We start from the raw sequence: 27,568 nt of genomic DNA, 5'->3' as shown, positions 1-27,568 counted from the left end.
AGTTCCGATCACGTTGTGCTTGAGTCTTTCAACTAAGGACCAGACTTCATTCCTTGTGAAGTTGTTCCATTCTTCTTGCATAGCCATCACCCAATCCGGATCCTCCAAAGCCTCATCTACCTTGAGAGGTTACAAAGAGGAAACAAATGAGTAATGTTCAAAAAAAGTAGCCAAAAAAGAACGAGTCATTACCCCTTTACTAATACTTCCAAGAATATTATCCACAGGATGATCCTTTTGAATGATTTGATGAACTCTTGGATGAGGGATTGGGGCTTGATGTTGAATGGGTTCAACTTCTTTCTTTGCTTGAGGTTGATCTTGATGTGGACTTGAGGATTCATCGTCAGTGGCCCGGATAGTCCGGTCCTCTGTCTTGATATTCCGGACAGGAGATCCAGAGTCTCCGGACATATGTCCAGAGTATCTGGGATGCGCGGCGGAGGTTGTTGTGGATGGCCCATGAAACATCAACTTATCATCATCATCTTGATCAACTTGTTCTTGAGGCTTTATTTGACCAGTGGCTAGCTTCTTGATTGCTTTGCTTGATGGTTCTTCCATGCCTACAATAGTATCAACTTGCTCAAGAGCCATTAGATTCATCAAATATCACATCACATGTAACTTCAACACAACCGAAGGTTTTGTTAAAGACATGATAGCCATGAGCATTTGAGGCATAACCAAGAAGAAAACCTTCATCAACTTTAGAAGCAAACTTGGAGTTTTTGGACTTCTTGTTAAGAATGAAGCACTTACTACCAAAAACTCTAAAGTAAGACAAGTTAGGCTTTCTACCAAGTAGAACCTCGTATGCCGTCTTGTTCAAGATCTTGTGTAGGTAGAGGTGGTTGATGGCATGACAGGCCGCGTTGATTGCAGCTGCCCAAAAATGATCCGGGATCTTGTATTCATCAAGCATTGTCCTTGCAGCTTCAATGAGAGTTCTATTTTTCCTCTCAACAATTCCATTTTGTTGAGCTGTGTATGGAACGGAGAAGTCATGACCGATTCCTTCTTCATTGAGAAATTCTTCCATGTTGATGTTCTTGAATTTGGTGCCATTGTCACTTTTTACTCTTTTGATCTTGGTCTCAAATTCATTTTGAGCTCTTTTTGCAAACTTCTTGAATGTATCTTGCACTATGTTTTATCATAAAAAAAGAATACTCAAGTGAAACGAGAATAATCATCAACAATGACAAAGCCATATTTGTTACCACCAATGCTTATGTAAGCCACCGGGCCAAAGAGATCCATGTGTAGTAGTTCAAATGGCTTGACCGTGGTGACCATGCTCTTTGATGGATGAAGAACTCCAACTTGCTTTCCGGCTTGGCACGCACTACAAACATGATCTTTCTCAAAAGAAACATTAGTTAGTCCTAGTATGTGATCCCCTTTTAGAAGCTTCTAGAGATTTTTCATCCCAACATGTGCTAGTCGGTGATGCCATAACCAACCCAAGCTAGACTTTGCCACCAAATATGTGTCAAGTTGAGCCTTCTCTTATGAAAAATCCACTAGAAAGAGCTTTCCCTTGAGTACACCCTTGAAAGCAATGGAGTCATCGCTTCTCCTAATGATGGTCACACCCTTGTTAGTGAACAAACAATTGAAGCCCGAGTCACAAAGTTGTGAAATGGACAACAAATTGTAACCAAGTGACTCAACCAAAAGAACTTTTGAGAGAGAAAATTTTGAGTTTAGAATGATGTTACCGGTCCCAAGTACTTTCCCTTTTTCATTTCCAGCAAATATTATACAATGGTCTCCATTTGATGCTTTTAATGTGTTGAACATATTTCTTTCTCCGGTCGTATGATTTGTACATCCACTATCGATCACCCATGTTGACCCACCAGAGAAGTATCCCTACAAAACAAGATCACTCTTTCCTTTTAGGTACCCAACAATACTTAGGTCCTAGAGTGTTAGTTATAAGCACCTTGGGCAACCTAGTGTTCCATGTGCTGTGACCCACAAACTTTGCAACCACTTTACCACGGTAATTCCTTGTTAGCACATAATCTGCATAAAAGGATATATGAGAGGATAATTCTTGTGTCTTGGAGTTGATTGTATTTGAAGCTTGAAACTTGTCTTGCCTGAATGAGGATGCAACAATTTTGGCACCCTCATCTCATGTAGTGCCTCCCTTGACAAACTTGACATGACTTATTTCTTGGGTCTTACTATTTTCCTTGTGGATGGGAGTAGTCATGTTCACTAAACCTCCATTTGTTCCTAAGGTGGCCATCTTGTTGTTCTTAACAAATGGGATAATTTGAGGAGCACCTTGCTCATTCTTCCCGAGTCCCTTGCCTTTCTCAAATCCATACTTGTTCATGTATTTTGAACCAAGCCCCTTGGTAAGTCTCTCAAACTTACCTACCCTTGATGAGGAATTTGCCTTGGGGAATTGCTTATGAAGAGGTGCTTCTTCTTGAAATAGTTAAGTGAGTCTAGTAATCTCTTTCTTCATGTCTTTCATTTCAACATAGTTAGTAACACAAGTTTGAATATCAATGTTAAAACACCGTGCACAACTATTGCTTGTTGATGGACTAGAAGAATTCGATGTCTCACTAGCTTTGGAGGAGCTTTCCAAAAGAGCATTAAATTGAACTTCAAGTGTTATGTGAATGGTTTGCAAGCTTGTTAAGCTTTCTAGAAGTTTCTCATTATTACTCTTCAAGTTGGCGTTAGTGCCTGTGACCAAGGAAAATTTCTTAGTCAAATCATTCACTTTCCCTTTTTCACTAGTGAGTGACTCTGTACCTCAAGAAGCATGCCATCCTTGGTTTTGAGTGAGTCCTCAAGCTTCTTGTTTTCCTTCCTTTTATTGGTAAGGTTCTTTTCAAGAGCTTTGGATTTTTCTCTCTTAAGCCTAAGCAATTCTTCTTATGATTCAAGAGTCACATCTAGTTCATCTAGTTTCATTATTAGTTTTATAATTCTAATTGCAGCTCCTTTGCCATATTGCTTAACAAGGTTAGCAATTTCATTTTCATCATCTAGTTCATCATCCGATGAGTTTGGAGATGTTACCTTTATGTTCTTTGCCATGAGGCACATGATTGGGCTTTGATCTTCTTCATTGGTAAAATCTTCAAATAAGCTTGTAGAATGAGATGAAGATGTCTTGAATGCCATGGTTGCAACATTTTCATTGTCGGAGTCGCTCTCTTCATTTGAATCTCATTCTTGGCCAAGGTGAGCTTCACTGGAGTGCTTCTTGTACCTTGGCTTTTCTTTATTAGATGAGCCCTCCTTGGTGTCCTTGTTCTTCTTTTTATCTTCTGGACAATCCGTAATGAAATGCCTAACTTTCTTGCAACCAAAACAAGGCTTATTTGATCTTCTTCTTGGTTCATACTTGTTCTTGTTCTTGCCATAGCTTCAGAAGTTGCTCTTCTTTTGAACCCTTCTAAAATTCTTGATGAAGAAAGCCATTTGCTCATCATCAAGCTCATCATCTTCATTATCACTAGAGTCATCATTCTTTGAGGATTGGGTAGCCTTTTATTTGCCCTTTGATTTTGCTTGAAGAGCCAACCCATTGTTCTTTGCTGCTTGCTCTTGGAGATCGGCCAAATCTTGATTGATCTTGACCCTCTTCAATTGATCATGTTGAGCTTCTATTCTTCCAAGAATATTCTCGGTGGTGAAGTGTTTGAAACCCCTTTCAGCTCTTATCAAGCTAGGTAGTGTGACATCCCTAGCATGTAGATGGTCAAGAGCTTGTCCACAATCTCACGATCACCCCACTTGTTACCACCAAGTGATTTGATTTGATTTGTGATCTTCTTCATATGGTTGTACATTTTCTTCACTGTTTCATCTTTTCTCATGGAGAAAAGACTAAGCTCATCCTCCAAGGTCTTGATTCTTGATTCCCGAACCTTTCTTGATCCTTGATGATTTATTTGGATTGTATCCCAAACATCCTTGCAGTGGAAGCATCTTCAATCTTGTCAAATTCTTTGGGACTCACGAAAGAGTGAAGAATGTTCAATATTTGGTAGTTGCGTTGCAAAACATATGCTTGAACCGGTGTTGTAGTTTCATCTTCATCCGGAATCTCACAACCCACTTCTACAATCTTCCAAAGATCTTTGTGTATTGCACTCAAATAACCAAACATCTTTGTCTTCCATTGATTGTAGCCCGTCCCATCAAAATATGAGGTCTTTCCCATGTGAATTGAAGCATTGTGATCACTAGGAATTTGAAAGGTATAGTCATGAGAGACCCGATGATACTCAGCTTTCCTTTTTTCTTTTGAGGAGCTTCCTTTGTTTGAGGAGCGCGAAGGTCTTCTCTTATAATCGGTGTTGGAATCATCACTTGACTTGATCACAACTTTGGTGTTGGACTTCTTCTTGTTGTTTCTCAATTTCTGTTTCTTCCGCCATGCCTTCCACTTAAGGTAAGACATTTCATCATCGATTGTCTCCAATTCATCTTTTTCTTCCTCCTCATGTGAGTTGTTATGCTTCTTTCCTTTGGAGCCACTTGAGGCGGAGACCTTGTTATCTTCTGGCTTTCCTTCTAAGGAGTTGGACTCCTCACTTTCATCTATCGGATTTGTGGGATCCTTTGGTGAAGTGTCACCCGATATCTTGATTCTCCGAGCAGTTAAGCCCTAAGATGGAGAACCTCACTCTGATATCAATTGAAAGGATCTCAAGATGCCTAGAGGGGGGCGTAAATAGGCTAATCTGCAGCTTTAAAACACTTTTCAAACAGTTAGTAACGCAAATATTCGGAGTATCCAGATATATGTCCGGATACTCCGGACGTGAGGTCCAGAGTTTCTGGATATTATATCCAGAATATCCTGGTATGAAAGTTCAAAGACAAACAATAAAGTACAGGTGCAGGAAATTCAGATCGAGTAAATTTGCAAGTACCAGGGGTTCCTTCTAAGTGTTTCTCACAAGATGGTTCAAGCTAGAAGCTTATAAGCTCAAACCCTAGAAAGTTAGTCTCACAAGAAAATAGACAAAAACTTAAGTAAAGAGCTCACGGAGAGACAGAGATTTATTTCCCGAAGTTCACTCCCAAATGAGCTACATCTCCATTAAGGAAGAGTTCAAGTGACGGTGCTCAAGAACACCTATGCTCCTCACCCAAGGGCAAAACCAATGCTCAAGCCTAAGGTCACTTACTATGAGTTCCTTCAAGATGAAAGATGGTTACAAACTTTCCGTGATGCTCACAACTTCAGCTGAGCATTCACGAGCACGCCTAGCCGTCTAGGAGCTCAAAGCTCCAAGAGTAACAAACTTAAATCCACCGGCTTGACGAAGACTAAGTGCTCAAGAAGATGGAATGGCAGCTCACTAGAATGGATTTCTTCTTTTGCAGCACTCTCACTTGAATCCCTCAAGAAAATCTTTCAAGAAATGAAGAGAGCGAGTGAGGGAGCTCTTGAAAGGCTTGTGGGCTGTTCAGCTCAAAAAATGGGCAAGAGAGAGCTGGCTGAAGGGGTATGGGGGGTATTTATACCCTCACTCACAAAAACTATAGGGGGTATTTATACCCTCACTCGCAAAAAACTAGCCGTTGATAAAAGGGTACCCGGATACTCCGGGTATATATCCAGATACTCCGGACATTCCTGACAGAGACTTGGAGACTCCACCGTTGGTGAAAGGATACCCGGATACTCCGTTATATGTCCGGATACTCTGGACATTGTTCTCGGATATTCCGGACAAAGACCCGAAGACTCCGGTTTTGGCAGAGACACTCTCAAAATATCATTTTGAGGTGGTTTTTGTGGCTCACAAGTATTTGTATGGGTTCTCTTGAGCACCAGTTCTAAGTCAAAGCCTGCAGATCAAAGCCTCTCTTGATAGTACGGGGTTCCTATACTCAAAAACAAAACAAAAGTCTACTCTTCGAGTAAATTTCAACTAGCGCTTCTTCATTTCCTTTTGAGGGGTCGTACTTCATCATATGTTTTGCATGTTCAACTTTAGCACCTGCACACATGCTAGATGTCGGGATTAAACGTACATATATATTGTCATCTAAACACCAAAACCCACTTAGGGGTCTAGATATCTTTCAACTTGTTGGGTAATGTACATGGGTCCTCCTTGCTACAATTTCTAAGATCTTTTGCCTATGTATGTATTTCATGGGCATGTTCCACCATAAAATGGTCTTTAACCATCCTGTAGTCAAGGAACTGTTCCATGACATACAACTCACTGCTTGCATCGGAAACTCCATATTGAGCCTCAAGAGCATCCCACATTTCTTTCCCCGTTTTGAGACGATGTATGAGTCCACAAGGTTTTCAGCTAGAACACCTATGATGCAGCCTCGGAAAAGGTTATCGGCAGCCTCAAATGCACTCCCTTCCTCTGGAGTGAACTGTTTGGGCTTCCCCTTTGCCACATGCATAATGTTCCGTCAACCACAACATCACCCGCTTACGCCAACAGTTAAAGTTGGAACCATAAAAAAACATTTGGTCTTATAGATGCAGCAAAAGTAGAGACCGAAAGCCTATCAACATAATCAAGTTTTTGGATTGTTAGATAATTAGGCATTTTTAGGCACATTTTAATTCCAATATTACACATGCAATTTATTAATAGTTTCATGACTACGGTGAGTGAAACAAGGCATGTGCACGTGTTCAAAGTTAACACGAATTTAACGATGAATCCAATTAAAAAGAGGAGTATCAGATTATACCCTAAGGTGGGTCCAGTGCTAAGGCACCGGATGAAATGTTACCAGCTAGAGCAGACATGCTCGACTGGCCTGCTTGAAGTAGTCGAATGAATTCGGTGCAGGAAGATGTTCGCGGTGCAGTCTCTTGAATCAGAAGTAGTGGTACGTAGTCGATGAAGGTGTACGAGCAGCGACGACGATAGAAGGAGGTGTACTGTTGGCAGTGAAGGAGTCAGGGATTGCGATGTCGTGGTGCGCAGGGACGGTGAACAGTGCGCTGGTGAAGACATCACAGTTCTAGGCGAACAGTCACCTAAAGACGCTCCCCAAAAACCTGATTGTCCGCTATCCCGTGCAGGACCTTCAGCGGGCAATGGTTCCAAAGGTATCTGCTCTTGCTAGAGATGTGCGTGTAGCACTGGCGATGGGGATGTGGGAACAGCAGAAAATAGAGGGAGAAGGGAGAGGTCTTCTTAGATGAAGTACTTGAGTGAGTTGTTGTGTGTTTGGAATGAGAGGAGGAGTTGGTTTATATAGGTGAGAGGTGCCTCAGATTCAACAAACCTAGACGTCCTAATGGCCTTGAGGTGTGTTAGTTAATGGTGCCATGAAATAATGTTTTATGACTAAGAATTATTGCATTCAACAGCAAAACATTACTCATCTCATCTCATCAAGCCTCGGCCTCAGCCCGGCGAGGCGAGCGCGCGCGCATGTGGTTCACCAATCTCCTCTTACCGGCTTCACAAGTAGTGTACACATGTTCTACCATTTAAGTCGGTTAAGATCCTCCTTAAATATCCATACGGAATAAAATACATTACTCCCTAACATTTATTAGTGGGCTTTTAATTCTTTTATTGTAAAATAAAAATGGACCAAGCCCATAAATTCCAACATGAATCACAAATTTGGAAGAGTTGTCGGACATTGTAGTCCTATGATTGTGAACAGGGATGAAAGTGGAGTGGATAATTTTCGCATCCGATTCGATTCAAATCTGAATTTTGAGGATACAGAGAAGAGTTTTTTATATCCACGCGGATATGGATAATCTGAATCCTATTGTATGCAGATGTGGTGTAGAATATGATATTAGCAACATCCGATGGATATGGATTATCTGATAATTGAACGCAGATAATCCGAGGCTTATAATAGAATATCGACTACTTATGAGAGCCCAGCACGCTATACAGATCAAGCCCAACCTAAATACACACATAAAATTTTTATAGCCCATTAACCAAAAAAAAGATAAAGAGGGATTTGCTTAATAAAGAATCTTTATTTTGTTTTACGTGTTCACTCTATATAGTGTATTATCCGACTGAGAACTTTTATTCAATGTTAAATTTGAAGTATCAGTATTAACTTAAATATATCGTAAACTATAAAGGTGAGTATTTTCCATGGTATTACGCTGGTTTATGGCTTTGATTTAGAAATTATTAATCAGCATAAATAGCTACACGTAAACATGTATTATCCGACTATTTTAATCTGCATCCAGTCCGATACCAACCTAACTTTGCACCGCATCCAATATCCTCATAAACCCGTATCCATAACCGTATCGTGCAATATCCGCTCCACTCCGAATCCGATAAGAAAATATGGATGAAGATATGGAAAATATATTATTCGTTCCGATCTGATCAGCTTTAATTGTGCATATGTATTGCGGAATATTTCATTCAAAAAGCGGCATTACGATTGTCCATTTTGCCTTTCGATTATACAGTTGAAAAGACCACCATGTATTATCACCAAGGATCACAGAAAAATTACAGATAGGCGTTATGTGTGTGTACAAGCACCCCCAAGAAAGGAATTTCTTTCCCAGCAGATTATCTTATTCAGAAGGAGAGCTACTCAATTCTTTTCTTACTCTGCAATCTGTACTCCCGGCCGATACTTCGCAAGACGCTGAAGGGGACACCAAGATCACCTCGACGATATCCTGCTCGACACCGTCCGCACGGTCATGCTGACACCCGGCCGCTGCTTCAGCCCGCTCATCGGGCCGCCGCCGGCACCGACGCCGCTGTCCCGGCTCCTGTTCAGCGATAGCCTCGCCTTGATTGGCGACACGAGCCTTGTCGCCAACCTTGACGGCGAGAATGAGCAGCGCCGGATTTTGGCTGGTGTTGCCTGCGCTTTCGGCGGCGGCGGCGGCGATACCGCGGCGGACCTCGCGGGCAGGGCCTTCCCATGGCTCCTGAGCTTGGACCCTAGCGCGCTCGGCGGCGTTTTGACAAGGAACTTGTGCGGCGTCTGCCGGGTGGCGACAGGGGACCGCGTCTTGTAGGACCGCTTCTGCTTCTTGGACGGCGACGGCGTGGCGCACGCGTCGGCGGCGGCGGAGGTGGAGGCGTGGAACGTGGGGTTCGGGAACATCACCGCCTTCTTGGCCCACGGCCGGTTCTTGGGGGAGACCCGGTTGGCGGACACCGACGGCCGGACCAGGGCGACCGGCGAGGCCGTCTTGAACTGGATCCGGGACCGTACGCGGCCGCGCAACGGCGGCGTGACGGCATCTGCACCGCGTGCCGGGGCAGCACCCCGGTGGCTCTGCTTCTCCAGGGCGCGCCGCGCGCGGAGGGGCGTCTGCTCAGCTGCAGCTGGCTTCCTGGTCCTGGGCGCCGGCTTCGGGGTTCTCGGGGGCTCCCGGTTCGTACCGCCGGCCACCGCGACGATGTCCCGCGCGAACTGGCTGGCCTGCACGATCTCCAGCACGGTCTCGCCGAGCAGCATGGCCGGCAGCGACATCCGCCGCCACTGCGCGCTTTCGCCGCCGGCGCCCGCGCCCGCGCCGCCGAACTTGCCGTTCGGCGATCTTTTCTGCGCCGACGCGCCGCTCCTCATCCTGCGGCGGAAAGGGAGGTGAGGAATTTGCGCACGTGAGCCAAGAATCTAGACAGATCGAACGGGTTCGGGATGAGGAGCTCTTGCCTGACGGTCTCCTGCTTGCACTGGAGGCTGGTACGGAGGTACCCGCGCGTGCTGCGCGGGCTGAGGCTGACGCCGGACACGACCTTGGCGTCGCCGGCCACCGTGTACTGCAGCTCCTGCAGCCGCGCCATGCACCGGTCCACCTGCGCATCGAAACCCACCGAGCACAAAATTCAGTCCCCAGCAGAAACCCGATTGAGCAGAGCACCTTCTCCTACCTTCTTGAGCGTCTCCCTAACGAGGGCCGGGTTGAGCGCGGCGGCGGCGGCGAGGGCGGCCGCCGTATGCCTGTCCGTCTTCGCGTTAGGGCTCCTGGCCACCATGGTTCTCGTCGGCCTCGTGCCTGGGGCGGTGGAACGGAAGGGGGGCAGGGGGAGGAGGTGGAAGTCAAAAAGGGAGCTCCTGGCGAGCGGAGATGGAAAGCGAGAGGCGCATTTCGCAGGAGGGTTGGGGGCTAACGGTCGTCGGCTCAACGGCTAGTTCTCGGAAGTAAACACGGGGAGGACCGGAGGAGGGGACCGGCAGGCCGGCCCGGCCGCTTCTTCTGGAGTAAAGCGCGGCCAGGCCCGCCACGTCAGCCGGTGGATTTGGGCAATTACATGGAAATTTGACTTCTTATACTGAATGGGTTACTCAGATTTATGGCAGAGAAGTTATAACAGGGAGATTTATGGATGGACATCAAGTGCTACGAATTTTCAAGTCTTGATTTTTAATTGCAGTAATCTGATGTCTATTTGATCGATATTGATAGGAGTGCCAACGCACGATCGTGCTATGGTCGTAGTGTTTCCATTCAAAATGCGTGAGGGGGAGCGTCCTTTTGCGAAAGGCAAAACGAGTATGTGACATTTCTGAATCTCCATCGCAATATAAGATAGTTTTAAGATCAGCGTCGTCAATGTAACTGTGTGTTCAATTCATTTGAAAAAGAAAAGAATAGTTCAGAAGCACTACCTGGTTCTTGACATATTTCAGTAGAATTTAGGGACGTGAATCTTGTCCAGGCTTACTGCCACTGGCATGCCATTATATCCTTCTTAGAACAGCAGTGCTGCCAGCAGCCCAGCATCAAAGATTGTTGGTTAGTGAGCCGAACGCGCTTTCGTCTTTTGTGATCAAGGCTTGGCAAGAAATCCTTAAATTCACACTAGTATTTAACCGATCAAATTCATGGGAATAATGTCTTTTTGAAACTTATAAATGGTGGAAAACCTGCTTCCAGTCAGAAATAAAATGGGAAAAAAACCCTGTGCAAATGGAAAGTGGCACATAAGAAGTGAAGAGCATGATAATAAATGTGTTACTCAATTTTTAGATGTGAAATAAGTTATATTTTTGGCATCTATGTCATACTTGGATGAAAATGTGTAGCTTACCGCAAAGTAAAAAAGGAAATATTAATAATAGGGCCTCGTGTCTAGTGGTTGGACTCTACCGTGAACTTACTCTCTCCGCACGCAGGTCCATTTGCATGCTAGGGACTAAACTTTAGTCCTTTCTTTCAATACCAATACCAATTAGGTGGACTAAATAAAAGATAATTACAAAACTAATTGCATAAGTCGTGGCTAATTGTCGAGATGAACCTATTGATGCTAATTAGTCCATAATTAGCACATGTTTGACGTAGCGCAATATTGTCAAATCATAGTCTAATTAGGCTTAATCGATTCGTCTCGTGAATTAATCTCCATTTATGCAATTGGTTTAATAATTAGCCTATATTTATTATTTTAATTGGTGTCCAAACATCCGATGTGAGGCGACTAAACTTTTAGTTATAGTGAATCCAAACACCCCCATAAATATAAATATGATTATGATTTTTAGAACGGATTAAGAAAGAAGGAAAATGTCTATGATGCCCCTTAGTCAATCACAAAATATTAAAGTAATGGCGAGGGTGGGTAAGGATATACATTATATAGTAAATGATCAAATATGTAGATAAATTTAAATACTTAAAATGCTTACATTTGTGACCGATGGAGTATGATGATTTCTTTTTGCGGTCTTAAACTTCTGTTGTAAGGCATATTTCTGTTTAATTAAATGGTAATGGGAGCCCCATTAAAAAGTTATGGGTAGATTATCCTTTTGTTACTAAGCTAAATGCTCATCGAGAAATAATGGTTAATGGTAATAATTAAAATAACAACTACTCCCACCACTCTAGATTATCAATAGCATGTCAAAAAATGTGAAACTGGCTCAAATGAAAAATGACAACTACTCCCTCCACTCTAAATTACATATTTTTTATTTTTTAAATTTATACTTTTTACTATGCACCTAGATATAAGATATGTCTAAATATATATACTAAAAATTACGTATACGGAATTGATTAAAAAAACTACAAATTAAAAACAGAGAGACGGTACCGGCTAAAGCGTATCCTTATCGTTTAGTTACACTCTTTTGGGAGAAATTATTTTTATTCTATATAAGGTAAGCTTTTGTTTCCGTGCGAAAAAATCCAGTAAAAATCCAAAAAGTTGCATTTCAAACCAGCCATTTGCCATTTTCATGGGTCCCATATGTCATCCTGCCCGGCCTAAACCCTTCTCCTGTTCCCCCGTGTTCGCAGTTTCACATTCCCCTTCTCTTCCGTCCTCTCGCCCAAATCCCACCGCCATTGTTGATTTCTTGAGCGCCGCCTCCCCACCCCCATCCAATGTGACCACCAATACCCTAGCCACGGGTCTCCATGCCTCCGCCTCGCTCCTCCGTCCTCTCCCTTCTCCTGCTCCTCCTCCTCGCCGTCCACCTCGCGCCCCCCGCCGCGGCGGCCAATCACCTCCACGCGTCCACATCCACCCCCGCCCCCGCTCCGCCCGCCTCCTACCTCGGCGTGTCGTGGGCGAGCAACCTCACGCTCCTGGGCTCCGCCTCCCTCCTCCCGGGCGCGACCGCCGTCGCGCTCACCAGCCCGTCCCGCGACGGAGTCGGCGCCGGGCGCGCCCTCTTCTCGGAGCCCGTCCGCCTCCTCGTCCCCTCCTCCACCGCCGCCGCCTCCTTCTCCACCCGCTTCACCTTCCGCATCACGCCTGCGCCCACCTACGGCGACGGGCTCGCCTTCCTGCTCACCTCCTCCCGCACCTTCCTCGGCGCCTCCAACGGGTTCCTCGGCCTCTTTCCCTCCTCCTCCGCCTCCGACGAGGGCGAGGCCGACCTCCGCGGCGTCACCACCGTCGCCGTCGAGTTCGACACCCACCGCGACGTGGCGCTGCGCGACCCGGACGGCAACCACGTCGCGCTCGACGCGGGGTCCATCTTCTCCGTCGCGTCCGCCAGCCCCGGCGTGGACCTCAGGGCAGGGGTGCCCATCACCGCCTGGGTGGAGTACCGCGCACCGCGCCGTCGCCTCAGCGTGTGGCTCTCATACTCGCCCTTCCGCCGCCCTGAGAAGCCCGCCCTCTCTGCTGACGCCGACCTCTCCGGGCTTCTCCGCACGTTCATGTACGCCGGCTTCTCGGCGTCCAATGGCAACGGCGCGGCGCTTCATGTCGTTGAGCGCTGGACCTTCCGCACCTTCAGCTTCGCCAACTCATCCCACGCTTCGCCACCGTCTGAGCCCCCAGCGCCGCCCAACAATCCACTGCTGCCACACAGCAAACCACTGCTGCTTACAGGAAACCATCAGCACCACCACCACCACCACCACCACCACCACAACCTATTGTACAAGGTGCTTGGTGGAGTCCTTGGTGGCGTGGTACTACTGGTATTTGTCATCGGTGGCTCTGTTGTCTGGCTCTCTAGGCCAATTCGCCACCCAAGTGAAGAATGTACGGTGCCGAGCGAAGACAAGCCTTACGGGACGATGTCTATGGAGGTGATGCGCGCAGCAACAAAGGGATTTGACAGTGGCAATGTGATTGGTGTTGGTGGCTCTGGTGCCACTGTGTATGAGGGGGTGCTCCAATCTGGTTCAAGAGTTGCTGTCAAACGGTTCCAGGCTATTTGGCCGTGCACGAAAGCATTTGTGAGTGAGCTTGCTGCAATGCTCAATTGCCCAAATCACCCCAATCTCGTGCGGCTTGCTGGTTGGTGCTGCAGTAAGGATGAGCTTGTGCTTGTTTATGAGTTCATGCCCAATGGGAATCTTGACTGTGCACTGCACACAATAGGTGGAGCAACACTTCCCTGGGAGGCACGATTCAGGGCAGTGGTTGGTATTGCCTCAGCGCTTGAATATCTGCATGATGGGTGTGATCACCGGATTCTACATCGTGATGTCAAGTCATCTAATGTGCTACTTGATGGAGAGTTCAATGCCCGACTGGGTGATTTCGGGCTTGCTCGTTTGGTGAGCCATGGTGGATTACCACACACAACACAGCCAGCTGGCACGCTTGGCTACCTTGCTCCAGAGTATGTGCATTCAGGTGTTGCAACAGAGCGGTCTGATGTGTACAGTTTTGGTGTGCTTGCTCTGGAGGTGGCCACTGGCCGGAGGCCCACAGAGAGGGGAATCTCTGTTGTTGACTGGGTGTGGGTTTTATGGGGTCGTCGGAGGCTGGTTGATGCTGCAGACCAGCAGCTTCAGGGCCGATTTATTGCGGAGGAGATGCGGCGGGTTCTGCTTGTGGGCCTCTCTTGTGTGCATCCAGACTGCAGGAAGCGGCCTGGCATGCGAAGGGTAGTCAAGATGCTTGATGGGACTGCACCCTTGACACTAGTTCCAGATAAGAAGCCACCGGTTATGCTCCAGACGCAAGTAAATCAAGCTTCGTCAATGAACTCTGTGGATACTGTCAATACTGCATTCTATAGCTGTCGCTGAACTTGTATGTTAATAGGTTGGTAAAGATCAGCATCTGATTCATATGTAGTTGCGTTGATACTTAACCTTTTCCAATGCTCTTTTCTGAAACATGAGGGTATAAGCTAATGTTTTAGTTATATAATGCTGTTGGGACAAAGTAGTGCACAGAACGGTGAATAAAATGTTGTTTTGTGGTGCAAATTGCACTTATATCAACTAGGTCATGGATTCGGATGCCATTACTCGAGCAGTGCTTCAGTTACTCCCATATGCCTCATGATCTGCTTGACTTTGCCTGACAAATGATTAGCATCTATTGGGGTATTTGGACATTGGTCTGAATTTGAACAATCTCAATGGAGCAGTAGCTCTGATGTTCATATAGATGTAACAAAACTGTCTTCCTATGTAGTTTGAACATGTTGTATTCGGTGCATGTTTTTCTTCACTGGAGTTCTTACAATCATTTGATCCTATCATACATCATTACTTCCTCCATCCCTTTATTAAATATAGTCAATTGCTTTATCATATAACGTAACATGTAGAAAATTGACAATTGAGCACTAGACAATCACTTGAACAGATTTTAGTTTCTTTCATCTATGGGAAACTATTTAAAATTTTGATATTTCCTGTCAGCTAAAAAGTGTAAAGGAGCAGTTTATGAGGGACATAATAATGTTGATTGCTTTGAAGGATATTATTAGCTGCATACTATCTGTCCTAACTATGCTCTTACTTGAAATTGCATAAACTGTTTGAGTTCTTGAACGTCAAGGCTTTGTTTGTATTAGGTTTAGTGAGAATGTAATTCTTTGTTCTAGCTGAATATGTTTTGGCATGTGAAATGATCTGCTCTGGATACATTTAGGCACTGTAGAGTGAGTATATTAACGTGAATTGGTTCTGACATTGCTATATATCTGTAATTGGATTTGGATCTCCTCTATGCATTACATGAATGTCAGTCAATTGCCATCTATTTCTCCTTTTGTTTTTGTCCTTTTTGTTGCTACGAACAAGGCTTGATGTTAGATTAATGTGGTTCAGTGGTTGCATCAATATTTCAGTTTTAACAGATCCACATTTTCTGCAGAAAGGTATAAAGATGGTGATAATTTCTGTATAAGTTGATCGCTTCTGCCACACAAAGAACTGATGAAATTGGAGATTTCTGCTATGGCTTACACAGTACTCTGATAAGATGTCCGGCATTCCCCTGTATATTTAATTTTCGACTCCTTTATCTTTCCCTAAAAGCATTCCGTTTATACCCAGTCTGATTCTTTTGCTACCTTATCGTTTCGATCCTTGATCTTTGCTTTGTTTAGGAATCGAAGAGTCATGCTTACTATTGCATTCCAGTAGTCTTGTCGTTTCAATGGATTGACTGGTTTCTGTGTAGCAATGCAAAACTCAGACACGAAGGTCGTAGGTTGAACTGAACTCAAAACCATTCCTAAGTTTGGGAGTGTTCACTTGTTTGCAGTACGTTCGTGCATCATGTCAGTTAAACGCCGGATGTTGTTACCTCTACATATGTACCACTATAATGCGTTCAGTATAGATTGCCCCATTTGCCTGAAGCACAATCTGAATATTTCAGCATTTGCTGTCCTGGTGACGATAGGTAACTTATTCCTATGTCATGTCATTTCTGAACCCACATTTTCAGCATAACTTAATCGTTTGCAGCTGTTTCAATTGCAATAAACAGCTAAACTCTGTAAGCCCTTGTATCTGGCAATCAACAGGTTGCACCAAATCCTAACTTGTCAGGATTACACGTAAGCAACCATTGATTGTCGATCAAGCAGACTGTGCAAACTGTCAATCGCTTTGCAGATGAACTCGGACACCGCTTGCTGCTTGCAGGCAGAGAAGGGAGCACTTTTATGGGGACGAAACTCGGTAGATCGGTGTACCATCAATTCACGAGAGGCACTAAGCTCCTTCTGTACACGAGGAATGATGGACAACAACATGGCGGCCGCGTTTACATTACATTTGGCTGGGGTTCTTTCGGGAGTTCGTTCTAATTTCGGCCACGCACCTATACAACGGAATGCAACGACGGCAGGGCAACAGAATGCAACGACGGCAGGGCATGATCCGTTGACTGAACAGGATTACCAATCAGATGATGAAATGCCAGTGCCTCAGCAGCCGTGCTTGATGGCGCAGGCCACCACCTGCGCCCAGTGCCTCAGCCTCGTCTTCACAAGCTGAGGGTTATCGCCTGCACAGATCATGCATCCATGGCCATGCATATATGATGTATCAGTCGACGACAGAAGTTAACGGAGATTGAGATAGCTAAAATGATTTGATGGAAGCACACGCGCGCATACTACCTGGAAAAAAGATCTTCCATGGGTCGGCCCCGGAGGCGGCCGGGGCTCGTTGGGGCTGCGTGGTCTCGGGGTGTCGGGGAGCGTGGACGACGACGACACGGCCGAAAGCGTCGACGTGTGGCTCGCGATGCGCAGCTTGGGGTCGGACAGGGTTGACGGCGAAGTAGAAGTCGAGGGCGGGGAGCGTGTTGCGGAGGTGGGCGCCGCCGGTCTCCTCGTCGAACCCGAACCCGAGCTCGAAGGAGCCCCGCAGCTCGTCCAGGTCCTCGTCGGTGAGGCACCTCATCGCGCGCTCCGACGATGACCTCACGACATGATGCCGTCTGTCGACGGCGCTCATGTTGTTGCGCCCTCCTCCGCCGTCGTCGTCCCCCTCCTGCTGCTCCCTGCTCACGACCGAGACCAAGCCGCTGCGCCGCAATATCTGCCGCCGGCGCTTCTCCCACTTGGCCACCCTGGTGGTCTCCTTCATGGACAGCTGTTTCGACAGAAGCCGCCTCCTGACTGTCGGGGGCAGGGGCAGGGGCGCCTCCCTCGCCGCGGCCACATCCTGTGCTTTGTGTTCCTCCCTGTCGCTGTCGTCCGACGACGAAGAGTCGTCGACCTCGATGCTCAGCTTGCTCGTCATCACCCGGTCGCCGACGATGTTGTCTACCATGTCCGATGGATCCATGCTTGCCTACTATAATTAATTACGCTATGTACTATAGTATAGATATATAATCCTCCTCCGATGAGTGTATACTGCGGTGTACGGATGACACGTAGCAGCTGCCGTCCGTCACCGGCCGGGCGCACGTACGGCAGCCGCGCGGCGTTCGGAGGAGGGGGGGACGGCAGCGAGCGTCGTCGGGGTTGCGGGAGGAGGGTCTCCTGTATGTAGGCCCTCCTTGCGGATGAGGGGAAGAGAAACGTCCTCGCAGGAAATAGAGGTCCCACCAACCACATCTTTCCTATTAAAAGCAAAGCCGACACAGATGTCCATGCATCATGCATGGTTGTTGAGCTCGCTGCAGGCTAAGCTGGGTTGGCCGGCCGGAACGACGGGCGGCCGCGGAGATCGATCCCCACCGCTAGCTGCTCGGCTGCAGCGCCCCAAATTTAGCTGCAGCCATGGAAAGGGGATGTCATCAGCTGCATTGGAAAGGGGGATGTCATCAGCTGCATTGCACAGAGAACATGAATAACTAAGCAAAGCATCTACGTTGCCCAGAAGCATCTAAGATGCAAAGTTTTGGGGTCTATAGTTCTATCGATGTGATTCTATCTGTCCTCATGTCCCTCACCGTCGCCGGTTCGCCCCTCTGTCACCAACTATGCTGTCCGATCCCGTGCTAAATGCTGTCCACCAAGATTACGGTAAGATAAAAAATAAAAGACGTGTTTTCAAAGAGGAAAAAAATATTTTAGGGGCCGGTTCTAATTACGTTTTTAAGTTGAGAAATGCTGTGATTATAAGCACTTTTTTATTGCGTGATTATAAGCACTTGGACACTTGGTTATGCAGAATTCACCCATGGGCCTGCAAGCACCTGCTTTGGACATCGGCCCAGCGGCACGGAACTGAGAAGCCCACCACACCATAAAACCACGGAATTCCTAAAACCACCGTCTCAATTGTCCATTCCCCTTATTCTAAAAAAAAAAAGTCCATTCCCCTACGCCCTGCCCACTCTCGCCGGCGGCCGGCTCGCCCTCAAATTCGCCGCCACTCACGGGTCGCCGGCAACCCATGGACCACCATGGAGGACGTAGCCAACGTGATGTCCTGCGTCTTGGATTCGCTGATTGTTGACGACTTCCTGTGGTACGCACCACGGTGTTCAGCATCCTCGCGCGCGCCCGTGCCCCTTGTGCCCCCCTTCCACTGCATCTACACAGCCGGTGTCCCCATTGACGCGCTCTGGCTCCAGCAAGGGCGTCCAAGATCAGCAACAACGTTATCAAGGTGATTAGCAACATCCTTATTTCTTTCTATGCTGTTGTTTTGTACAATGTATATTTACACCGAACGATCCATTCTCTGTTCTCATCTTTTTGCTCTATTACACTTTAGATTTTAGTCCCTGTACAATACATATTTACAACACACCAACATTCTATAATGCTAATGTATTTCTTATTATTCCCGAAATTGATTGATGTATGCCAACGTATGGTCTAAGTTTCATCTTTTGATGGAATATAACCGCAAAATTACTTTAATTGCAGGCTGGGACTAATGCTAACCCAAGTACCATGGTCCCAGTGTCCAGATGTTGGGAATTCAGGTGAAACTTAGAGCCCGCAATGAAGCCAGAATCCTGCCTAGCTCGCTCAAATGATTTCCCAACGTCGAGACTCTATATTCAGGTACATTTAAATCCTTGACTAAACCAGCTTGTATTTGCACAAGATTATCAGATGAGACACTCCATGAAGAGCTTGCTCGAAGGCTTATTATGTTCAGGGCAAGTACTTTTGTTTTTCTGGTAGGATTATGTAAGTTTATCACCCGTTGTGGCCCACATATCAATTTACCGTGGTCAGCATTGGTCCTATAATGTGGTGTGAGTGTGACATTTTGATTTGGAACGGGGTGTTTATCAGCATTAAACAAACACTGTTAAGACCTTAAAAAGAATAGTAGGCCACATGTATTGCATTGCCAAAAAGAAGTTGTGCCTGTCTCACTCAACAATACATTAGCAACCCTTGGAACAAAATGGACCCTATTGTCAATGGAAAGCTCCTTCCTCAAGGTCTGTTATAATATGCCATTGCCAGTGATCAAATGCTAAGTTTTGAATTCTTAATGGTATGCTGTTGACTTAAACTGTTTTAAGTTCCTTTCTGAATGTTGTCATAATTCACAGTGAACGTGCATGATTTAAATACTGACACATTCCACGATTTAAAAGAGTCCTAGTGCTTATTCTGATTTTTTTGGAAGTTTAGAAATCAATAGAGAGTCACATCCAAACTGATGAGTGGGCAGCTTGGGTTCGTGGTCATGAGACAACAGAGTCTCCCGTGAGTCCTGTGTAGGCATGTAGCTGTAGTATCATGTATTAATTCGTGTGTTTTAGATAATGGAGAGAGTTTGGATGCAGTTGTTTGTTTGTTCCTTGCGCACAAGCGAATGATTAATCTTTGGATGGTACTCACGGGCTGTAATTATTGTATTGGTTGGGGCAATACTCAGATCGGAGGCGTTGTTCTGCTAAATTTTAGAACGTACAGACGGGGTACAGGGCAGTTGTTTGTGGATTTTGCTGCAGCCTTCCAGTACTTGCGCTCTGCAACTTTTGGTGTGGCAACGAGAACCATCCCTGTGATATTGCAGTGAATAGTCGTTGTCTTCTTGTATCTTATTACTATCTAAAATCAATTGGTATGATGCACTAATTTATCATGCAAGTAACCTGAGTCCTTGATCATCTTGTTATCTGGTCAGAGTAAATTGGTATAGGTTTCTGAACTTTAAAACCGGGTGAATTAAAACGCGAAGGATTGGCCAAGAAACAATTCAAGTTTCACCAAGTTGGTTAGCAAACGAAAGAAAAGGAGGTCACCGAGGAGCCGCAACGATCTCTACAATTATAGGAGCTCTCCGTGAAGGCAGGGCAGTGGTTGGCCGGTTGGCCCACCGTCCACTCGCTACATAACATATATCCCTTTCACCCCCATTAACATCATCGCTTAAGTATATTTACAGATTTTTGACGCACTTTGGGTATCTAACCGAGGAATGAAAATATCAATCTATAGTTTAAGTGGGAATGTTCTCCCAACTGCTATGTGATTGCAAATGTTGTCCCTAGTAGCTAAAGCTTAGTTCACCTTCCCCGTCCATAGTTGTTCTTTACATAAATAGCATCAATAATCTAATCTCATCGCCTTTTCTCATAAATAGCTTAGTTTGCAAGTTTTTGATATTAATACAGCAAGGCGAGGATGTCAACGCCATTTTTTGCTGCTCCGACACCAATCGTGAAGCTCCCTTGGTGCAGTTGACCCTTCTTCTAAAATCTATTACTGTATGTGAATCATATCAGTAAATCTCTTTACATTTCTATATCCTTAAAAGAATAACATTTCTTTTGAAAAAATACCACTAAAAGATTTTCATCGTATGAAATAACACCGAGAAATTAAACTCTTACCTGAAAACAGCTATTTTCTAATACGCTAAGAGCTAACCCTGTGAAAGCGAGAAAAAAACATCTCCATCCACTTACCTCTCCAGCTCCATCGTGGTCTCTTTCGCCTGCGGCATCTCTATTTCTGCATCTTACACTCTAATCGTCATCTCAACAACCACCGCCACAACAAGACGACTGGCGGCGTTGCCCGCTGGCACATCCCAATAATATGTACGACAACAATAGACGCACGTATGACGCGTCCAAATTAGGCTGACCACTGGTATGACGATGTTTGATCAGTGCAAGTTCTACGCGGCTGGCAAGTATCTTGGCTAGCTGTTCGGCATTGACCTCCTTGTCCCTATCCTCGTGCAGCATGCAACCAAGTGGTGGGAAGGAGCACACGGAGATTCCAACCCAACCGAGATAGGCAAATAGACAACACTTGTAGGCCAAGTTCTTACTCCTGATCCACATATTGATCTGGTCTATATCTAAAATCCAGCTTGTGCCAATTGTTTTGAGGTAAGATCCAATTCGATCTGGCATTTTATCCGGAGAGCCAACAATAATCTCAGATTTATTAGCCCACGAGACCCGCAAGGTTCTTGGATTCTCCCATTATCACACTACACCAAATCAGAATTGCCTTGGCAGCCAAAAACCATCAAGGAAAGTACCAAAACTGCCAAGTAAATGATCTTTGGCGGCTGGCTGCCAAGCGAAATCCACCAAGAGTAGAGAGCCGAGGAAATTCAATTTCCTTAGCTGCCGGCTGCTAAGGATCATTTTCTCAGCGGTTTGGCCGTAGCAAAATAGGCACGCTAATGTTGAAATTGCAAATGTGCCAAGAAATTATTACAACCGCCAAGGATACAACTTTCCTTGGCGGTCCTCAACAGCCAAGAATACAGCTTTGCTTGGCAGTTGTCGACAGCCAAGAAAAGATATTTACATGGCAGGCCTCAACCGCCAAGGAAATACATACAGCCAACAAAAAAATATTGATATATATAGCTAATAGATACAGAATATGATCTGCATCCATAGCTAATCCTAGTTATATCCATCAAGCATTCAATCCATCACTGGTTCCACTGATCAAGGCTACCAACAATTTGTCATTATTCTTCCAAAAATGTTACAGAAACCAATGGAACATAAAATAAATGCATGGTAGTTGATAATGCAGTAAATCTACTGAGCAAAAAATATTCATAGGTCCTCCAATAGCAAACATTGTGTAGTTGTTACAATCAGCTCGGTTGGAAAACTATTGAATCAGTCTAATATGACTTGAGCCAGTAAACACTTAGCACAAAGGTAAACAAATCTTTCACAATTGCATACAAAGGGAATAAGCCAACTACCATAGCAGGTTGCATATGAGCTCCCATGCTCCTCCAAGCTGCTGTCACAATGAATAAGCCAACTAGAAAGGCAAGATGCATATGAGCAAAATTAAACAGTATACATTAATTCCTCGATTACCTGTAAATTCAAGAAAGCAACACTAATCAAAGATACATTAAACAGTATACGTAATTCCTCGATTACCTGTAAATTCAAGAAAGCAACACTAATCAAAGATACATTAAACAGTATACAGCAAAATGAGGATTAGTATTCCTGAATCTCTAACTGGACTGCACCAACATAAATTTGTAACTATTTCAACAAGTGGTTGGAAGGTATTAAGTAGAGCTCTACTTGTTTGAGTTCATTTCAAGTTGACTATCAAGTCAGAAACTATCAGTAGAAGATAACTGACCAAGCCAACTAGAAGAAGCAGTACACGCATCATTGAACTTCAACTCATGCCACCTGCGAAGAAGAATTATGTAACCATGAGCTGCAAAGAAAATCATAGAAGTAATCTAGTTGCGGGCTTGAAAGAAAATAACAGGGCAGCTACAATCAAGTTGCAGACTTATAATACCAAGAGCATATTAGTTAACTCGACAGTTACATTATAGATGAGTTCAGACCCAGGGCTATGAGACTGCGCACTTGGCGTAGACTTCCTAGAATACGGGATGGAGCATGTCCCATACCATATCCCTATTGTAACAACTCGGACACGAGTGGAACTAGTTGGAACAGAAGGAAACTACCCAAGAAGTACTCGGGTAGGACTCCTGAGCTCGTATCTGGCTAGGATTTCCATGTAACCCTGCCCCCCAGACTATATAAAGGCGAGTAGGAACCCTCTCGAAACAAATCAACACCTAAGACAATACAAACCACCACACAGGACGTAGGTTATTACGCATACTGCAGCTTGAACCTGTCTAAATCCTGTGTTCCTTGCACCTTCGAGTTTCTGATCTTGGCGACACCCCACCTACAATCTACCACCTCAGTGGGCTTGGAGGTTAAACACCGACAAATGGCGCGCCAGGTAGGGGTATTCATCGAGCATCCACCGGAGAACTCGATGGCATCTTTCGACTTCACCAGCACCGTACTCGATGAGGGCACAACTTTCGTCTTTAGCTCCTGAATATGCGTCGCCAACGGCTCGGGTGGTTTCAACAGCCACCTAGCCGACACCAGGGAGCCTTCGGCTCCTGCAGCAGCCCAACACAGCGATCTCGACGAGTTCGTCGACAACCTCGACGAGATGCTCTTCTCCGATTTCGCCGGGAAGATCGAGGGGATGTCCGTTTTAGACACAACTTCAACTCGTGCTGCACCAAGGCTTCTCGGATCGGACTCAATCCGGTCTGAAGAGGGGCATACCTGACGCACGTTCAGGTTACGCAATGTGGCCTCGGTCTACCAAGAAGCCATGCAGTTTAGGTCCCTCTCCGACCTAGAGGAGGACTTGGATCGTCTGCTCAAGATCGGAGAAGAGGGAGCCACCGCTTGCCGAGAGGCCCCTGTCTTCGACAAGTACTCGGATTCGGATGACAATCCTGAATCCCTTTCAGCTAGTCATATGGGTCTGAATATAACTACTACGCTGCAAGGTCGGTTCGTGTACTGGAAGGGCATGGAGCCCTCCGAGCTACTCGAATACGACTCCCACCTTGTGGTCTTCACACAAGAGCTGCCTTTCCAGGAAGGCAAACCCCTTTCTCGCATCACTGAAGAGGAAGAGGGCAGCGCAGAGATAGTCGAGTATAGCCTTACGGCTCAAACCTCGCTAGATCATCAGGTCTACATGGCCTCCATCCGCGGCGTGGAAGAGGATGACGAGCTGGGTCCAGAGTTCGACGCTGAGCTACTCACGGATATATCCGGTGACAAGTGTGTGGTGGATGCTCTCCAGGATGAGGACGAAGAGCGCAGAAGGATCCGGTGGCTGAGGAACATCAAGCGCACCAAATGCAAACAGAATGTGGAATACCACGCGTGCCACCCGCTACAGCGTAGGAACCTCCACAACGCCTTCACGGCAGGCGATGAACAGGAGTACCGCACTCTGATTAGTACCATCGCAGAGGCAGCGCTCGTAGTCCAGCAGCTGCCACCGAACCCACAGACAGACAGGTTGAGGTATCTGACTCAACACGCGCTCGCTTAGCTTGATAAGTGGGACCCCTTGCCGTCGGCGCGAACACCCTCTCAAGATCCGAGTGACAAGGTGACACCGCGCAAGTTAGTCGCACCCCCGGAAGTGGACCCAGACCTCGAGGGGGCAACAACTGCTAGCGCAACCAGGACAACCAAGGCGGCCAGGGCAACCATCAAGGCCAGCAATCCGCGCGCGGCAACGGTGACTAGGAGGTGAGCCAACATTGCGACCATCGGGCAGCCAACACGAGGCCTTAGGGCAGAGGTCAACCTGAGTAGCGACAGGCAACATGAGGAGCCGGGAGGCTCCCGGGACTGCTGGTGGGCCCCGGTCCCTCGTTCAACAGCCCAGAATCCGGCACACGACCTGGCGTCTGGGTTGCTAGGCGTGCCACCTGACCTTGTACCTGATCAGGAAGGTGTAGAAGTGATTTTAGTTAGTTTCCTACATGCACAGACACGTTCAAATATTAGTCCGAGCCGTGATCGGCTCATCGGGTGGTCCCCGATATCGGCTGTAAAGAGCCAATTGTCTTCCAATATCAGATCGGATCTAAGTATTTAAATAAAATGCATATATCTAATACTAATATAAACTTGCTCTGTAATCAATAAGCTAATTCAATCTACGACGGTTAAAGCTTTCACCACATAACCGGAGCATCCTACGCATAGTTAAGCCTGACACATACGAAAGATAATGGAATAGCAACCTAAATAGAGGCCTAAAAACCAATAGAAAGCTGATTCCCGAAATAATCCCTGTTTAGATTAATATAAAGCATCAAACGTACTACCAGATCATTTAATCGTTTAAATGGTCTAACCATGTGGATATTAAGCTAAATCTTTGATGAACAAAGACTAACTATAATAGATTGGATCTACTAATCAAAATAGAGCAAGGTGCTGCCCTTGCACCCGAAGTCGGGCACGAGGACAGCTAAAAGCTTATGGGTGATAAGCAACGCATAAATACAGTATGAAAAGCTGATGCATCCCTATAAACGTTAAGATAACTAGTGTTACTCGCCATCAACAACGCTTCAACGCGAGAAACACAAAGATAAAGAGGTAGGGACGATGCTGACCCGATTAAGCGAAGCGTGATCAGGGCTGCATGGCACTTACCCGAGGGAAACCTTGAAACAGGGGTGGCGATGCGCCGAGAGTTGTTTGCGAATGGTTGTTGTTTCTTCATCCCTTCATTCATAATCTAGGGTTCATATTTATAGTCTGGAGACTTGCCTCTCCTAACCAATCCTAACTAACTACGACATGAATCCTGGCTATCTCTATCTAAACTAACTTAAACGCACATACCTATCTAGATACATGGCCAATCTGGCCTTAAACCGCCCGCGCAGGAGCCGATTCGCAAGCCCATTACAATTACTCTTTAAGCCCATCTTGCTCGCGGCCCACCTTCTGGCCCAACCAAATTATGACGATAATACATGCCCCCTAGTTTCGGCAATAATTATTCCGATACCATTTTTTTTCTTTCCATCGCCTCGCCTCTTCAACTTCCAAAATCCGTACACGCGTGCCGCTTCCACTTCCACGGGATGTGACTACCCTGCATCTAACTCCTTGAAAACCGTAACGGTGCCGATTCATATTCCACTCCTGCCTTTATAAGCTTGCCCTTGGTAGATTTCTTTTTTCACTCATCTCCTTCCTTCAGCTATTAGCAACCGCGCCAGTATGCCCTTCTTTCTCTTGCAATGGCTTCCTCATCCTCTGCTTTCTCCGTTATCTCCTTTGAATTCGAGACGACCCGGGAGATGACCCCGGAGTTCGACCCCATCGCCACCTACGAGGCCTGCGCTCCTCTCCACTGGGATGCAGAGGAGTGGGATTTCCAAGCTTGGTCAGAGGATGATGAATCCCTGACCGACGGTGAAGATCTCCAGCTCTTCCTCAGCGAGGAACTGGATGAATACAACGACAACGACATGTCCTGGGAGGGGGAGTTCTCCTCCTCGGAGGAAGAAGTCGATGCCCCATCAACCGAGGAAGACTCGGCAGCAGGAGGCTTCCTGCTTGGCGGGTCATCGGAGGACGATGACGATGATGATGATGAAGAGGCCGAAGACAGCAGCGGCTACAGTGGTGACAGTGGCGGGGACGACGGCAGCAGCGACGACGACAGCAGTGACGACGACAGTGACATTGGTGCAGCCCCTCCGATCAAGCGCCGCAAGGTCTTAGGCACCTACTGGTGGTAGACCGTAGGATTAGTATTAACTGCCATGTATCAAGCCGATAGATCAGCTTTAGGAGCAATCGGCTCCCCTTTTATAATGATTTTCCCTTATGAATTAAATCCTTTCATTTTAGTCAGCATCTGTCAAGAAGCCGATTTGTCGGGAGCCGATGGCAACGCATCGGTTCTTTCTCTCAAAGTGCCGATCCGGATCCGAGTCGATCCCTGACCCAATTCCATCTTCTGCTTAAATCTGGAAGCTTCCCAAAACAAATCTACACAGATTCCCTGAATCCAAGTTGCGCTCCAAAACCCTTGCTCACAAATCCAATCGCAAAACCCAGATCAAAGCCTCAAAGCACGAACTCGAAACTCGCGAAGCAAACCCTAGATCCAGTTTCTGAGCCTTCGATCTCCGTTGGAGCTTCAGATGGTGAAACTCTCGAATGCTGATGCGGGCGTCCTTGGTCTGAAGGTAAAACTCCGCCCTTTTGCTAATTTAATGAAGTAATTATTCGATCCCTTGAAGCATTAAATGATCCTTTTCGGTTATTTGGCTCTTATCGATTCTTCAGGTTTCATACATTTTTTTGCCATATCCTTCTTCCCCCAATTCTTTTGTCTTGGGCCTTGTTCTTATGAGAGTCTAGTAGATTTGATTTCTTGTAAGGCTAACAGGATCCCATTTGTAAGCCAAGATATAGATTTAGATTCCTGGGCCGACAGCCTGCGTGCCTGGCCAAATCCTATCGAGGGCTGGGTATCTTGGTACAACAGAGTAGCAAAAGCCTACCAACCCATATGGGAAACCATAGGAATAGCCGATGATCTATCTCTATCATTATCCCCCTTGAGAAGAATGAAAACCTTCTGAAAACCATTGGCTATTTTTGGTCGGATGCCCTGAACTGCTTTTTATTTGGCCATG

General features: G+C 46.1%; 2 protein-coding genes and 1 pseudogene across 4 annotated transcripts; 1 reads left to right on the top strand and 2 right to left on the bottom strand.

Annotated features, from left to right (window-relative positions):
* Window positions 1–8,412: 8,412 nt before the first annotated feature.
* LOC112873609 (microtubule-binding protein TANGLED1) lies at window positions 8,413–10,000 on the bottom strand. Its single transcript, XM_025936620.1, is given in 3 exon segments — window positions 8,413–9,584; window positions 9,587–9,797; window positions 9,873–10,000. Coding segments are annotated over 3 exon segments (1,254 nt in total). The 5' UTR covers window positions 9,978–10,000; the 3' UTR covers window positions 8,413–8,646.
* Window positions 10,001–12,303: 2,303 nt separating this feature from the next.
* On the top strand, window positions 12,304–15,907 carry LOC112872424 (L-type lectin-domain containing receptor kinase S.6-like). 3 transcript variants are annotated; one of them, XM_025935513.1, is made up of 2 exons: window positions 12,304–14,380; window positions 15,532–15,907. In XM_025935513.1, exons 1-2 carry the CDS (start codon window positions 12,368–12,370, stop codon window positions 15,535–15,537), a joined length of 2,019 nt encoding a protein of 672 aa, XP_025791298.1. In that variant the 5' UTR covers window positions 12,304–12,367; the 3' UTR covers window positions 15,538–15,907. The 3 variants fall into 3 exon arrangements, with proteins under 3 accessions (XP_025791298.1, XP_025791289.1, XP_025791281.1); XM_025935504.1 differs by having other exon boundaries at window positions 12,304–14,462; XM_025935496.1 differs by having other exon boundaries at window positions 12,304–14,462; window positions 15,528–15,907.
* Window positions 15,908–16,437: 530 nt separating this feature from the next.
* Window positions 16,438–17,598, bottom strand: LOC112878791 (annotated as a pseudogene).
* Window positions 17,599–27,568: the final 9,970 nt, after the last annotated feature.

The sequence above is a fragment of the Panicum hallii genome, chromosome 1, assembly GCF_002211085.1.
Source record: "Panicum hallii strain FIL2 chromosome 1, PHallii_v3.1, whole genome shotgun sequence".
Classification (NCBI taxonomy): domain Eukaryota; kingdom Viridiplantae; phylum Streptophyta; class Magnoliopsida; order Poales; family Poaceae; genus Panicum; species Panicum hallii.
Note: the sequence above shows the minus strand (reverse complement) of the source record. Positions and strands in the feature narration are given on the sequence as shown.

What these genes read in the sequence shown, in the direction of transcription:
- LOC112872424 (XM_025935504.1), top strand. Translation starts at nt 12,368, where the DNA reads ATGCCTCCGCCTCGCTCCTCCGTCCTCTCCCTTCTCCTGCTCCTCCTC.